This window comes from Neurospora hispaniola, assembly GCF_033458365.1.
Source record: "Neurospora hispaniola strain FGSC 10403 chromosome Unknown B0T23scaffold_4, whole genome shotgun sequence".
In the NCBI taxonomy this organism is placed as follows: domain Eukaryota; kingdom Fungi; phylum Ascomycota; class Sordariomycetes; order Sordariales; family Sordariaceae; genus Neurospora; species Neurospora hispaniola.
The window spans coordinates 2995195-3009032 of NW_026944409.1; the positions used below are offsets into that span (position 1 = coordinate 2995195).

The window sequence follows — 13838 nt, forward strand, 5'->3', positions numbered from 1 at the left end:
TCGGGGGTTCTGAGACATCCCTTTCTTCCTCTTTCTGTCTTTGTACTGTAAGTCTCAACTCGACCGGTGATGTAATCGACATGCGACAACCCTGACCCTTCTTTTCGTTTGCAGTTGATGCGCAGTCAAGCAGAGAACTTCCGCAATCGGTAACCATCAAGCCAGCCATGTCATAGATGCATTACATGAGACACGTTGCTCATATATATATATATAACCAGTCCGTGCCGTACGTAGTAGATGCAAAATCCACAGAACATCCCTAATCCAGACATCAATCGCGATTCAATCACAAGTATTCCTCCACCAAGATGCCAAGCAGCAAAGGCAAACCCACTGATCCTGAGCTTCGCGAGCAGCTCAAAGAAGGTACAACGCAAACAACCCAAATACCCTTTGTTGTAGATTGGCACGGCATGCTAACAGTCTCGTGAGTAGAGATCAAACAAGAACCCAACAAGTCGGGCGGCGGCGTCGGCCAATGGTCGGCATGGAAGGGTATGAAGCTTGCCAAAGAGTACGAGGCACAAGGAGGAGATTACGAGAACGAGGCGGGCAGCAAGAACGAACCAAAAAAGGGGGCACCAAAGGCCAAGAGTGCAAAGACCAAAAGGGAGGAGGGAAGGACGCAAGAGTCTGAGCCTTCTGAGGAGGAGTGATGTCGGTTTGCGTGTGACGGAAGTGGTGAAGCCCAGTACATGTAGTAACAGATGAACGCCCAAAGCATGAAGAAGAGTGTTATACGGCATTGGGTAACGGCGAACGGGATTTGTTGTGTGGGTCCATATTTACTCGTGCGAGTTGGTGATATCCTTATAATGACTGCCCCGTGTTTGTGAAGATGGAATCGATATGCCGGCACGGCATGTTGCACGGACAAAGAGTTGATGGTGATATTGAACAACCAGTTGTGGATTATTCAGGCATCCATTATTTCGTAAGTGGTACGCCACGAGATTGGAAGGCCGGCATATGACAGCACAGAGACCCATGTTTATTCGTCAGGAGAAAAAGACATAAGCGACAGCATCATGGTGTTTGCTCTCAAAAATTGGAAGAACAGCAAAAAAAAAAAAAAAAGAATGGAGGCCCCGGAGATGGCAAAGTGGAAATGGAGCATGTCATTGTCATTGTCATTGTCCCCTGCATATCCAGCATGGTGAGGTATGTAAGCTCTTCAATGCCTGGCCGGTACGTACTGCTCGGCTCCACCAATGATTTCAGGTTGTGGAGGTTGAGGTTGTAGAGGTAACCATAGCATTGCCGATAAGATAAGAAAAGAGCCCCTCTCGCCTGCCCGCCCCAATGCAACCCGGACCACTTGGCTTCCATCAGCCAGGCCGGGGCCCAAGCTCCCTGCCCGCCGCCGCCATTGTTCACCCCCCCCCCCATCTCCCATTCCGGCATCACTGCACAGCTGAGGAGGAGCTTTGGGAGCAAGCATCCAAACCAACATTGTGCATCATCAGCCCTGCCTAAATCCGTGTCCCCTGACACGTTACTGTACAGATCGCTCGCCGCATCCATATCCGTCTGTTATTTTTGGAGTTTCCTTTTTCTCTTCACTCTTAGGTATCCAGCATATTACGTTCTTTTTGCGCGAGACTGGATCTGCCGGTGGCGATTAGCTTGTTTTTGCTGGATGGACAGGTTTCTGTTGTAAGTTCAATGGTCCATCATCCATCCATCCCCTCCAATCCCCCCCCGGCCCCATTGTCGTCCCCATGCCACCACAACTTCAAGTTTCAACCATCCATCCATCCATCCAGCCTTGAAGAACTCGTTTCGTTTGGAGACCCCCCTGTTCCAGCACCCATCAACAATACACAAGAGATGTTCACGTCACGTATGTCCCGATCTTGGAAAGACGTCCTTGACCTGCTTGCCCCCCCCCCCCCCCCCCCCCCCCCCCCCTTGTCAAAGCGTGCTGCATATTGAAACTTGGGAATTCATCTTGCTAGACATGATTGCCATCATCACCATCACAACTCCCATTGCCATACCATTACCCTCCTTTTGACAGCCAGTCTACACGTTCAGCCTCGCAACCCGTTGTTCGGCCATTGATACGCGGGGAACCCGTAAGCTAACCCCGACTTCCTGTTCTCCAGATCCTCCGAGCTTGTCTTAAAACACCGAAGGAGGTCGTAATAGGCAGTCGAAGGCTGTCGCAATCCATTTGTCTCGAACCGCTACCACTACTTAAAACCCGTCGATTCGTACCACGCCTTTTCCTCCGTGTCAATGTCGCAGACTTTCCGACCAGCTACCCTCATATCGCCATAACTGAACCAAGCTGGCCCCGAATCGATTTCCTGTCTGCGATTCTCCCACAACAAACTCCCACGATACAACAACCTCGCGACAGCCGCGTCGCAGCCTTGTGTCTGGGACCCGGTCGCGATTTCACTAGTTTGTGAAACACGGCAACTCCTCAACCCCAACCGTTTCGTGTGACCACGCCTTCGAAGCTCTTCCCCCACTCGCTTCGACGACCTAGCCTACAGGGAGCTCCTTGGCTTAGCCGACCTACTATCAAACCATGGACGAGTCTTTAGAGGCGCATCCCGGCGCCGCTGGCCACTTCGCCGCCGAAGGAGCGCATTCTGCGTTCCTCGGCGGTTTGTTAGCCTCTGCCGACACCATCTCCCGCGCCACATCGCCCGGACTGCCATGTTCCAACGGCTCAGACCAAGATGACCAGAAGCGCTACCGCCCCCGAACCTTCAGCTACTTCCGCCTGCTTCCCTTCGAAGTCGAGGAGGAGTCGCACCGGGATGCCGCTTTGAACGGCATCCTTAAGAACCTCTACGTCTCTATAATGGCCGAAGATTTTTCCCCGGGCGCTGTACACTGGACTCGCGAGCTTCAGGGATGGCTAAACCTCAAGTTTGAAATGTCGAGGGAACTTCGGGCCCGTCTCGCGCATCTCTACTTCCATTTGGCGCTTGCCCCCGGGCTTGATCCCAACACGGCCGATAGGTTCGCGAGAATGGTAGTTACCTTGACGCGCAAGCGACATTACCTGAAGCCAGGCCAAGACCTGACGCTGGACTGGCGACCACTCTGGAAAGAGCTCAAGGGCTTGGTTTTCCCTTCAGAAACGGCCCCTCATCAAGGTAGCAGAAAGCGTGCTCAAAAGCACATTATGAAGCTTTGTCTTCACGGGAGCGTCTACTTCGATCCCAAGGAGCGCCGTGCGATACTGGACGAGCTGCTGCCATACTTCAGCACCTCCGACATGTCCAATGCCTACATCGTTGCCGGCGCTATCAATACATTGCTTCCAACCGGCCCAGCACCCCCAACTGAGCCTCAGTCACAGCCGTCTGACTTCGTGCCCACCTTCTTCCACTTGTGGTCCCTTATGACGCGGTCCAAGGCCTTTGATGTGGGCTTTATTGACATCTTTTCCCGAATGGCCAGGGATTATCTAAGCTGTACACATGTCCCATTCACTGAGCACGGTATCTTTACTCGTGAACAATCCGACCTCATCTTTACAGCCATTTTACGCCTGACGGAGATCCCTGTTGGACAAGCCAACTCCCCATATGCCTCGCTTGACTACTCTGCTGGGCTGGGGATCTATCTGGAAAAGGACAAGAAAAAGTATCCAGTGCCCTACATGGTTGCTAGGTGGATTGTACACTCCATATCACCGCTTTGCCTTGACCAGGAAAGTTCCGTCATGTCCAACCTTGAGGGTCTAATGGAGTCAATAGACACCTTCTTCCATCCTTCGAACCAAGGAGCGTGGTCTATGTTTCTCGCCCAATTGACTTTCTTCTTGACCGATATTTTTGTTTCACGCTGGAATCGTGAGCAGAGCGGTGAGCTCGATATCCCCGCAGACCGTCGGATAAACGACGACCTGAAGAAGCGATTTGTGCTCTCCCTCAGAGAGGTCACCTTCATGGGCCTCTTCTCCAAGAGCTCAAAGGTCGTCAACTACTACTACACTGCCCTGCAAGGACTCGCATACCTCGAGCCAGACCTGATGCTTCCCGGTGCCCTGCAGCGATTCTACCCGAGTTTGCAAGGGCTTGTAGAAGTGCACCGAACGACTTCAAGTCTCTGCAGTCTTCAAATGATTGCCAACATCATGTCGAAGCAAAAGGGGTACCGCTGCCATATCACTGCTCTACTGGCTTTAGCCCTTCCCGGTATTGATGCCAACGATCTCAATAAAACACAGTACACGTTGAACTTCATCCAAAGTGTGGCATACAGCATCCCTTTTGTCCCGCTTGTCGATGAGAATAACGACATTCATGACACGAGCCTTGCCATGAACTGGGTTCAGGGGGAAATGGAGAGAATGGAGCGCGAGGGGCAAGATGTCAAGATCAACTACAACGACGAACTTAGTGACGAAGACGAAGCAAACATCCTTCGATCCTCCACCGCTGGTCTTGGAGAGTTTGTCATGGCTTTGCTAGGCAAGGTTTTTGCCCTGCTAGAAAACCTTCCAGACGCGAGCCATCTACGAACAGGCTCCCCAGAGGACAACGTGATCAACACGCTCCCTGCTGCACTCACGCCTTTGTTCGCATCGCTGTCTCCTCAGCTCTTTGACTCGGCGTTGGAGAAGCTGGCAAACTTTGTGTCGACTCATGTAGTGCATCAAGCTCGGGATGCCATGGCGTGGATTTGCAATGCCTTGTGCAAGGTCAACCCGGAAAAGACGCTCAAGGTCTTCATTCCCATGCTGATTGTCAACATTCGCAATGAGATCGACTACAACGGTGCTGCTTCAGATCGAAGCAGTGGCACCGAAGTGCTTCCCAGGGACAGAGCGTTGGTCTGGCATGTGAGCATGCTCAGCATGTGCGTGGTCCACGTCGGCAGTGAGGTTCTCAAATACAAGGACGAGCTTTTCGGAATCGCCAAGTACATGCAAGAAAAATGCCGTGGTCTTCCCACCATTCACATCTCCAATTACGTCCATCATTTACTGCTCAACCTTACCCACACCTACCCAATCGATAATGCTCTGTATGAGCCCGATGTAATTGCTCGCGGCATCGACGTCAGCGACTGGGGCCGTACGACTGAGCCATCTGAACTCACCATCAAGTGGCACCGGCCGTCTCCCGCCGAAGTTGCTTTTGCTGTGGAGCTGTTTGAGAGCGAGGCTCGTGGTGCCACGGAGAGACTCATGCAGCTCATGAGTGACGATCCTCCGGTTAGCAGAAAGGGAAAGAACAAAGAGTGGTCAGATGAGTTGTCGCGGAGCTTGACAGCACTTCGTCTTTTGATCTCGGGCGTCTCAACCCTTTTCGACCCTGTCCGTGCGTCAGGAGAAGCAACTGGCTCCAGCGGTAACCAGGATACCGATGCCGCCGGTGACACAATCATGGAAGAGGACAATGACCCGCTGGCTGAGATCGCCGACGATGATGAACTCAAGCGCACATTCCGGTATCCCGCTGGATACGTATTGACCACGGATGATCCTCTCTATCATCGCGTGCACGATCTTCGCGAGGAGGTGGGTAGGACACTATCGCAAACCCATTCCTTCTTGAACGCAAACCAGCAGGATGACGTTGCGTGCTTCACGGCCCTGTATAGCGCATACAGGACGTGGATTACTGACGTCGGAATTGAACGTTCTGCTCATCCCTTGGAGCGTTTGACTCGCTTGTACAAGGCAGATATTTCCCCCTTCAAGATTTCGGGTCTGCGAAAGGTTTATCCTCGGCCACTGTTGATCAAGCGTGCGGATGCGTACCAGCTCCAGCGTGTCAAATACAACTCGGCGTATCGCACCAGCAGTGAGCTGGACCGGCGCCTGCTCTTGGATCTTGCCGAGTCTTGCACGTCATCATACGCGGATGTTCGTCGGGTCGCACAAAGTGCTCAAGACTCCTCCCTAAAGGTCATCATTGGTGGAAGACCTTTAGTTATTCCAGTCATCCTCAAGGCTTTGCGTAAGGCACTGGATGATATGGATCATGACCGTATCAAGGGCGCTATGTATACCTTGTTCTTTACTACTCTGCTCAAGACGTGTATGAAAGACTGGCGGTTCGCTCCCGAGCTTATGAGGCTCTACATCGAAACCGCCAGTGTAGACAAGACGTCTATTCAGAATCTTGGCGCCACGGCTCTCTACCCGCTCATTGACTTCGGCAAGCCGTTTGAGCGTATGATCCTCTTTGATCGGTCGATCGCTGACACCATTCGACCCCCGCAAGACTTCTCAGCGTCCATCCAACGGCGTCATGAGTTCATTAAAGAACGCCGCGCTAAGGTGGAGGAGAAGAAGGCTGCATTAGGGTTGGAATTGATCAACAAGGCCAAGGCTTCGCACTGGAAGGTCGCCACGAGGTGTGCTATGTTTGCACTCAACATGTCTCTTCGTTTTGAGACACTAGCGCCTCCCGAGTTCATCGAATTGGTCGTTACTGGCACGAATGATCCTCATCCCGGTCTTCGCTCGACTTATCTGGCTGCATTCAGTGGGCTATGTACCTCCATTGACATGAGGGCAGTCTACCAGCACAGCTATGAGAAGTACTTGCTAGAGCAAGCTGTCGGAGACAATAAGTTTGAGGTTCCCGTTCCTGAGGACGATCCTGAGTGGACTCAAAAGTTCCTTGCCCAGTTCGAGAACACTGATGAAATCCAATACTTTGTCGATAGCGACTATCCTGGTTGGTTGGTGTGGGGCAAAAAGTTCATAGCCTCATCCGCGAACCCGGAGCCATTCCTAGGATACGACGAGGTCGAGACAGCTGCTCGTCAGCAAATCGGAAAGCTTTTGACCCGCGACTGGTTCAAGCAATGCTTCGAGTACCTCAAGCAGGAACCCAGAGATGCCGGCGCAGACAGATTCAGAATGTCTAATGTCGTACTTCTCATGCAAGTCTTTGACCTCATGAACTATGGTCAGACAGCCGCCACGTTTGACGACATTGTTGAATTGACAAAGGAGATCTACGGAGATGGCGGTGACAAGCATCAGCATCGTGCTACGGCAGAAATCGTCGGAGCCATGCTGTCGGGGAGTAGCGATGATCCTCGCGAGTTCCGCGACAAGGTCTGGGCTTTTGCGGCACCCTTGATGCTCAAGGTGATCGCAGACGAGTTGACGCCGGATAATCTGCAGTACTGGATGACGTGTCTCCATCTCACGGTTGATTCCAAGGACCCTAGACGTTCGAAGGAGCTCATCGACCCTCTGGCGAACTTTCGCCTTGATATGAACTCCAATGCAGCCTTCAAGGAGTCCGCCAAGATCCAACTGCTCGAGTTTATCATCAACGATGCTGGCTGGCATTTCCGCCGTGACAAGCCCATTCTTGAAGACTTCCTGGCCCATATCGACCATCCCTACAAGTCTGTTCGAGAATCTATTGGCAGAGTCATTGCGACGATTTATCGGACCAGATACCACGAGTCCTTCCCCAATGTCTGGTCTCTGCTCGAGCAAAACAAGAGTGCCTCCTCGATTGGAATTCGGCCTTACGAGGCAACTGAAGACTTTACGGCTACGATCCGTGAGGTCTTTGATCGTATCGAGAAGTGGCGTCATGAGCGTACTCCCGGACAGCAAACTCCCTCCAGCTATACGTCCGGGTCCAAGACGGTACTTGTGTGGCTGGATAGTATGCTGGCCTCGCAGGAATGCATCCAACTTGTGCCCTTCTTCCCCGAGCCGTTTATTGACCAGCTGTTGCACATGATGGACGTCAAGGAAGACCCTGAACTTATGCGGCTCGCATACCACGTTTACCGGCACATGCCCAACATCCCCTTCCGGTCCGGCGAGGATGACGCATTCATTGCCGCTCTGATCCGGGTTGGTAAGACAGCGGCATCATGGCATCAGCGCCTACGCGCTCTGGTCAACATGCAAGTCATCTACTTCCGCCGTCTCTTCCTAACCCAACCAGCCCAGCGACAAATGCTCTTTGACGCCGTCGGCGACATGTTGTCCGACGTGCAACTCGAAGTCCGCGACGGGGCCAGCGCTACGCTTGCTGGCATGATTAGATGCTCGCCGGAAAGAATCCGTAATCCCATTATCGAGCAGCTCAAGGCCCGCTTCCAGCTGCAATTGGAGATGAACCCGATGCCCAAGCGCAAGTTGCCTGGCACCGATACGCCCGTGGACGTGCAGAAGCAGATTATCAGACGACATGCGGCCGTGCTGGGCTTAGGCGCCCTCATCGAGGCGTTCCCCTATGCGACGCCGCCCCCTAAGTGGATGCCCGAGGTATTGGCGTACTTGGCGACACACGCGGCGAGTGATCCGGGTGTGGTGGGTAAGGCGACTAAGGGGATTTTGGCGGAATTCAAGAAGACGAGGCAGGATAGTTGGACGGTTGATCAGAAGGTGAGTTTTTCTGATTTTGATGTTTAGGCTACGATGAGGAAGATATGCTAACACTTAGGTTACAGTACTTTACAAGCGAGCAACTGGAGGATCTGGAGGGTGTGTTATGGAAGAGTTACTTTGCTTAGAGCATTGGACAGTGATAGTGATGATGTGGTCATGGGGAATCATGGCCAAATGAACGGTTGAGCGAAAACATGGCGGAAAGCCCAGTTTGTGTGAGGAAACCCGAGGGAGACACGTAGATGACAGATGTAGCATGCGGGATAGATTCCAGTAGAGAAGGATTTCCATCCAAGTGAACACAGGCACTTTGACTCAAATCGTCGAGGCGACATCGAAGCCAAGGTTCGTGATCACCACGATCATTAAGACCAGCTCCATGCTATCTATTATATTTCTTTGAGATCCCGTGGCCACATCCCTCTCCTGATTAAGCGCGAGTTATGGCAAGCAACGAAGCCAGCTGTTGCTCTGTCTCTGTCATTGACTTGATGAAATACGCCCCCAACTTGTTTGTTTCCCGCATGCCACTGTTGAACAACTAACAAAGAAACCTCATCACAAAGGGACGGAACGAATGATGACACAACAGTTCCTGCGGACCGATCCAATGTGGCACGACTCAACTGCTTTGGACTGTTAGTGTGTTGGTGCTGTGCGACGACGACCAACATGTTGGAGACATGATGGGGCAGGTGCACACTTCTACTTTGCGTTGTTGGCATGAGAATTGATTGATTGATTTTTGTAGTGTTTGCCGCCCGTTGGCCGTTTTTTTTTTTTTTTTTTTTTTTTTTTTTTTTTTTTTTTTTTTTTTTTTTTTTGTTTTGGTTGGCAATCACGACCGACGGTTAGTTGTGTTCAGTTCATCCCCAGTTCATGCGAAAGAAGAAGAAAAAAAAAGGAAGAGAAAATATTAAAGCATCGTCGGCCCCCCTCGCCAATTTGTGTAAAACCTAACTGGATTTTTCTTCTCGTCAGCATTAATTCATCCGGTTTACCTAAGTTTATTTCTCCTGTATTCCTCAATCACCAGAGACAGTGCTGACTATCTCACTCGTTCGGATATTTCACCAGCTCTCTCACCCAAGCCCTTCCCCTTGACACCCTTCCTGACCTGCTTGATTTCTCAAACAACCTACCAGCAAGAATCTTACCTGACATCAAAATGCAACTCCAATCACTCCCGCGCATCGTATCTATCGGCGCCGGACTTTTGAGCTACGTCCAACTAGTAGTGACAGCAGCAGCTGTAGCGCTACCTCTACAGCCCGAAGTCGGACAATCTAGCCCTTATGCCCTCGTAACCAGAGGCGGCGGCGGCGGAAGTTCCATAGAAGGAGGGTACTATAATCTTTGTCATTATTGTGAGTCACCATCTTCTAAGTTACCCATACCAATGCTTCTTCTTGTTCTTTCACCAAGTGCCAATACCTACCTGTCTACCTACCTATCTTCCTTCACAATTCCCACCCATCACATAAACACTAACACTATCATCACCAACTTTCAGACCCCACCATAGGCAAAATCGAGAACCAACTTCGCATGGAAGGACAATGCGCCTCAAACCAGACCGGACCCCTGCAAAATACTGCGGTGTTTCTGAACCCCTGCTACACCAATATCGACGGCGGTCTGTTCCCTGTGACTGATGGGAAAGGGGATTTCACCAAAAGCTGTGGGGAGTGCCACATTCCGATCGATGCAAAGGTGCCGCCGAAGTGGATGAGGTGTGTTTGTGAGCGGTTTGCGGGGGATAAGGAGGGGAAGGAGACGGAGGTTGATTTGGGTGAGTCCTTCCTCTTTTTCTGTTTTTCGTGTGATGGGAATTAGAAATAAAAGAAGAAGAAAAAGTGAGTGCTAACATACAATGAGAGGCAGACCAGCATATTCACGTGTTTGAAGATAAGCTTGGGTGTCCCGGGGCTGAGGGATTCGTGCTGACCTAGAAGATTGACAAGCTAAAATATTAATACCTACCATCCATCCCATCAGGCAAAGGTGTGTGATAAATTGGTGGTTTACTTACATTACATGCCTTTCATTGCTTCGCACGAGGGTATGGGTGGCTCAGTTGGTTAGTCGTATGGTTTTGAATGACCGCCATGACAGAGGAAAGGTTTTGCTAGAAATAGAGCCCGTCTGGATGGATTTTTGCTCGAGTACCTAGGTACGTACCCCCGTGAGTGGACGGAATTTCATGAAGCAGCGACGAAGTGGAGGTGAGAAGAAGGCGAGATTGATAATACAAAAAAGCAATCAGACAAGAAACCTGGGTCTGAAAAATGCAAATCTGGCTTAACGTGAGCATCTTTGTAGATAAGGGTAGGTAGGTAGGTAACTACTCTGGCGGGATCTGATGTCAAGAGTATGTGAGTTGTCCGTGAGGCTGAGCTTCTAATGACTTTTTGTCACTTTCTTCGTGGTGGACGGGCACCTGTGTTTTTCTTTGGGTGTTCTCGCGAGAAAAAAAAAAAAAAAAAAAAAAAAAAAAAAAAAAAAAAAAAAAAAAAAAAAAAAGAAAGAAATGTAAGTAATGGAACCAGAGCATTTATACGTGATTTGAAAACAGAGAACACAAATGAAACTGTTGTGCCCAAGTACTGAGACAATGATTTTTATCACTCGACATAGCGAGTCTTCACTGTCGTGACCATCACAAGACACAGATAATAAGAAATACGATTAGATGCTCCATTTTCGATCTACGACTCGGCTCGAAGGTTAATCACACAAATTACTGGAATACATACATGTATATACACAAGTCTATCGATACCTCACATGCCTTGTAGCGCCATGTCTATCCTGAAACTCCAGCTAACAGCAAAAGTCAAAAAGCGAGTCTTCTTTTTCGTTGGGTTTCATTCATATCCACAAAAGAACCCGACCGCTTTGCGCCTGCGCTTGCCTCTGCCCTTAACCCTCGCTGCCTCCAACACATGCTCACTGAAATGGCACACCCGGATGTCGTCCGAACCGCATCGGTCCCCACGAACTCGGCCCCAAACAGCGCGGCTCCAACGGGATTTCCACCGACGTCCCGTCCGACAAGGTTACATTATACATTGTTCTACCCCCCACACGGATTCTCCTCTGTTCCCACGTTCCATCCTCCATCGGAATCCGCGCCACCACGCAGAACCCCAGCTTCCAGATATTGTGCGAGGGTCTGTTGGGAGGCGATTGGAAGATCGACGGAGCCTGCACAAGACGGGGCGCTCCCTTTGTTGCATAAAGCGTGTTATTCATCACCATCTTCATCGGCTGCTGTTGCTGTTGCTGCTGCGCTCTATACTGAAGATAAGCAGCCCGGTAAAGCTCCGGATCACAACACCTACAGCTTGCCGGCAACAGGCCGCCCTCCCCCTTGGTCAGCGGGATATCTTGCCATTTATTATAGCTAAACGCAATCGCCTCCAGCATGCCCTCGTCAATAATGTTAAAATGCACCGGATTGGACTCGTCAAAGTTCTCCCCGTTGTCCGAGGGCCCGCCTGGTACGGGCGGACCGGCTGGCGCAATGACAAAGGGGATCACAAACTGGAACCGCTCCTGGTCGTGGTCACCCTCTACATAAGGCTTCTCGCAATCCTTGGTCAAGGACTCGCGACATTGCGGGCAGCGCGGCAGGTCTTGGTCCTCGTAGGACTTGAAATAGTTGGCGTAGCAGCTGGCCATGTAGTCGGTTAGGCAGTTGTACCCCACCACGTGGCCGCACCAGAGGATGGCCATGCGCTCGAGGTCGTTGCCGTCCGAATCTTGGGTGGCGTTGGCGCCGTGGTTGTTGAGGGGGTAGCACTTTAGCGGGTTGGCGAGGCAGATGGAGCATACCGGGTTGGGTTTGGTGGCGGCAGACTGCTGGGCGGCGGGAAGCGAGAGGTAGCGCCGGATGTTGGGCCAGAAGATCTCGTCTTGGGGGTCCATTCTGACGGATTTGAGGTTGTTGTACGCTACTATGTACTATGAGCGTGTGACTTGTGGGCGGTCTGTTTATTCTCTAAAACATGAGTTTCACGTTAACAAGGAAGTCGGGTACGAAGAACTTTATACAGTCGCCTCATAACTTTCGCTTGAACGAGTACTTTCCCGAATACTTCCCGAGTAAGATGAACGTATGCTTGGAGTCCATTGTTTGAGGTTAATTTTGTATACAATGGGTTTCTTTGGGTAAACCCTTTGTCTGACTGGCTAACCAGCCGAGTCATTGTTGGTTCAGCTTCAAGTTCTATAAGTGCACATTTCAATGGCGCATTGTCTGGATCTCTTTGGCTGGCGGACACCATTAGCTGTCTTTGAGATGTGTATACAGTTTCAACAAAGAGTTCTGTTCGAGTGTTCTCATCAACCTTGACCTGAGAGCTGAAGAGGACGTTAGTATTGGAGACTCGCGCAGTGTCACGCGGGTGAGTTGGGTAAATGAAATGTTGAATTTAGTCTGGTATGTGATGTATCTAAATCAGCTTTGCGAATCGTACGAATTCTGAGGTTACATGGATGGTAGTTGTTACCTACCAAGTTCGGGGCGGCTTGGTTCAAACCCCCTATCCAACATCCTTTTGTTGAACGACGAACAGGAGACATTGTTGTTCATGCTGAAGCCTCCAACTTTTGGGGACGGAGCTTGGTTGAGTTATTGTGATCAAATACCCAAAGTGTTGTTTGGGGAGAGGTCGGGTCACAAGAGGTCAATGGGTGCAGGTTTTGAATGGTGTCGGGGATGGAACACGTGAGGCAACTCTAGTCCTCGACTGCCCAGGTACTGATTGAAGTTGAGTGGAGCCGGGGATCAGGAGATGAAAAGCAATGTAAAAATAGCAGGCACGATACAAACTCCTGAGGGTGCAAACCTCCCACGTTCCTTCCTCATGTCAGTCTGCACGCATGCGCGGGTGTATGCCCTTACCCATTCTGCAAATTGCGTGCGAAACCACCAACTTACAAGAGAATATCACCATTCAACGTCCATTTCGACCGATATAAAAAGGAAAACATCAAAAACAACAAAAAGGGGTCATTTAGACGTCGTGAACATCCAAAAAAGGCCAAAAAATCGAACGTCGCCTGCATGATTCGAACATGCGCTCTCGAAAGAACTGCCTAGCATATTACGTAATAGCAGGGCAGCGCGTTAACCACTCCGCCAAAGCGACTAGTGCTTGTTATTGTTGAATTAGTGCTTCCACAGCGGTCCCTATGTACAGCTTGCGGGGTCTGGTGGTACAGAGCTGGAAGCTGCATGACGGTGTGGATAATGTTGTGGATAACAATGTGGACCTCCACAACGTTTCGACGGGATGTGTTATGATGTTGGCTGGAACAAGTAGTGATACCGTTGCATGAGCGACGACTTGTGTGTGCGCCGAATTGTACAGTCCAATACTGGTTTGAGGGTGTCTCGAGACCTCAAGGCAACTTCCGAGGCGTTTTCATGGATCTGCCTTTTCCAAATCGAAATACACTGTATTGGATTTTGTTAATGCCT

The 13838-nt window shown here is 50.7% G+C and overlaps 4 protein-coding genes and 1 non-coding gene across 5 annotated transcripts; 3 read left to right on the forward strand and 2 right to left on the reverse strand.

Annotated features, from left to right (window-relative positions):
- Positions 1 to 110: 110 nt before the first annotated feature.
- B0T23DRAFT_148351 (uncharacterized protein) lies at positions 111 to 890 on the forward strand. Its single transcript, XM_062832484.1, has 3 exons — positions 111 to 149; positions 222 to 369; positions 439 to 890. The coding sequence occupies exons 2-3, from the start codon at positions 312 to 314 to the stop codon at positions 657 to 659; spliced, it is 279 nt and encodes a 92-aa protein (XP_062693183.1). The 5' UTR covers positions 111 to 149; positions 222 to 311; the 3' UTR covers positions 660 to 890.
- A 1345-nt stretch (positions 891 to 2235) lies between these two features.
- B0T23DRAFT_148381 (uncharacterized protein) lies at positions 2236 to 8760 on the forward strand. The gene is made up of 2 exons (XM_062832485.1): positions 2236 to 8347; positions 8413 to 8760. Exons 1-2 carry the CDS (start codon positions 2543 to 2545, stop codon positions 8473 to 8475), a joined length of 5868 nt encoding a protein of 1955 aa, XP_062693184.1. The 5' UTR covers positions 2236 to 2542; the 3' UTR covers positions 8476 to 8760.
- A 758-nt stretch (positions 8761 to 9518) lies between these two features.
- Positions 9519 to 10333, forward strand: B0T23DRAFT_442451 (uncharacterized protein; the record flags this gene model as incomplete). Its single annotated transcript, XM_062840822.1, has 3 exons — positions 9519 to 9717; positions 9864 to 10142; positions 10235 to 10333. The coding sequence occupies 3 exons, from the start codon at positions 9519 to 9521 to the stop codon at positions 10300 to 10302; spliced, it is 546 nt and encodes a 181-aa protein (XP_062693185.1). The 3' UTR covers positions 10303 to 10333.
- Positions 10334 to 11112: 779 nt separating this feature from the next.
- Positions 11113 to 12459, reverse strand: B0T23DRAFT_148394 (uncharacterized protein). The gene has a single exon (XM_062832486.1). It carries the CDS (start codon positions 12278 to 12280, stop codon positions 11300 to 11302), a length of 981 nt encoding a protein of 326 aa, XP_062693186.1. The 5' UTR covers positions 12281 to 12459; the 3' UTR covers positions 11113 to 11299.
- A 952-nt stretch (positions 12460 to 13411) lies between these two features.
- On the reverse strand, positions 13412 to 13506 carry B0T23DRAFT_t197. Its single transcript has one exon. It is a non-coding gene; the product is annotated as a tRNA-Ser (tRNA).
- Between the last annotated feature and the right edge of the window lie 332 nt (positions 13507 to 13838).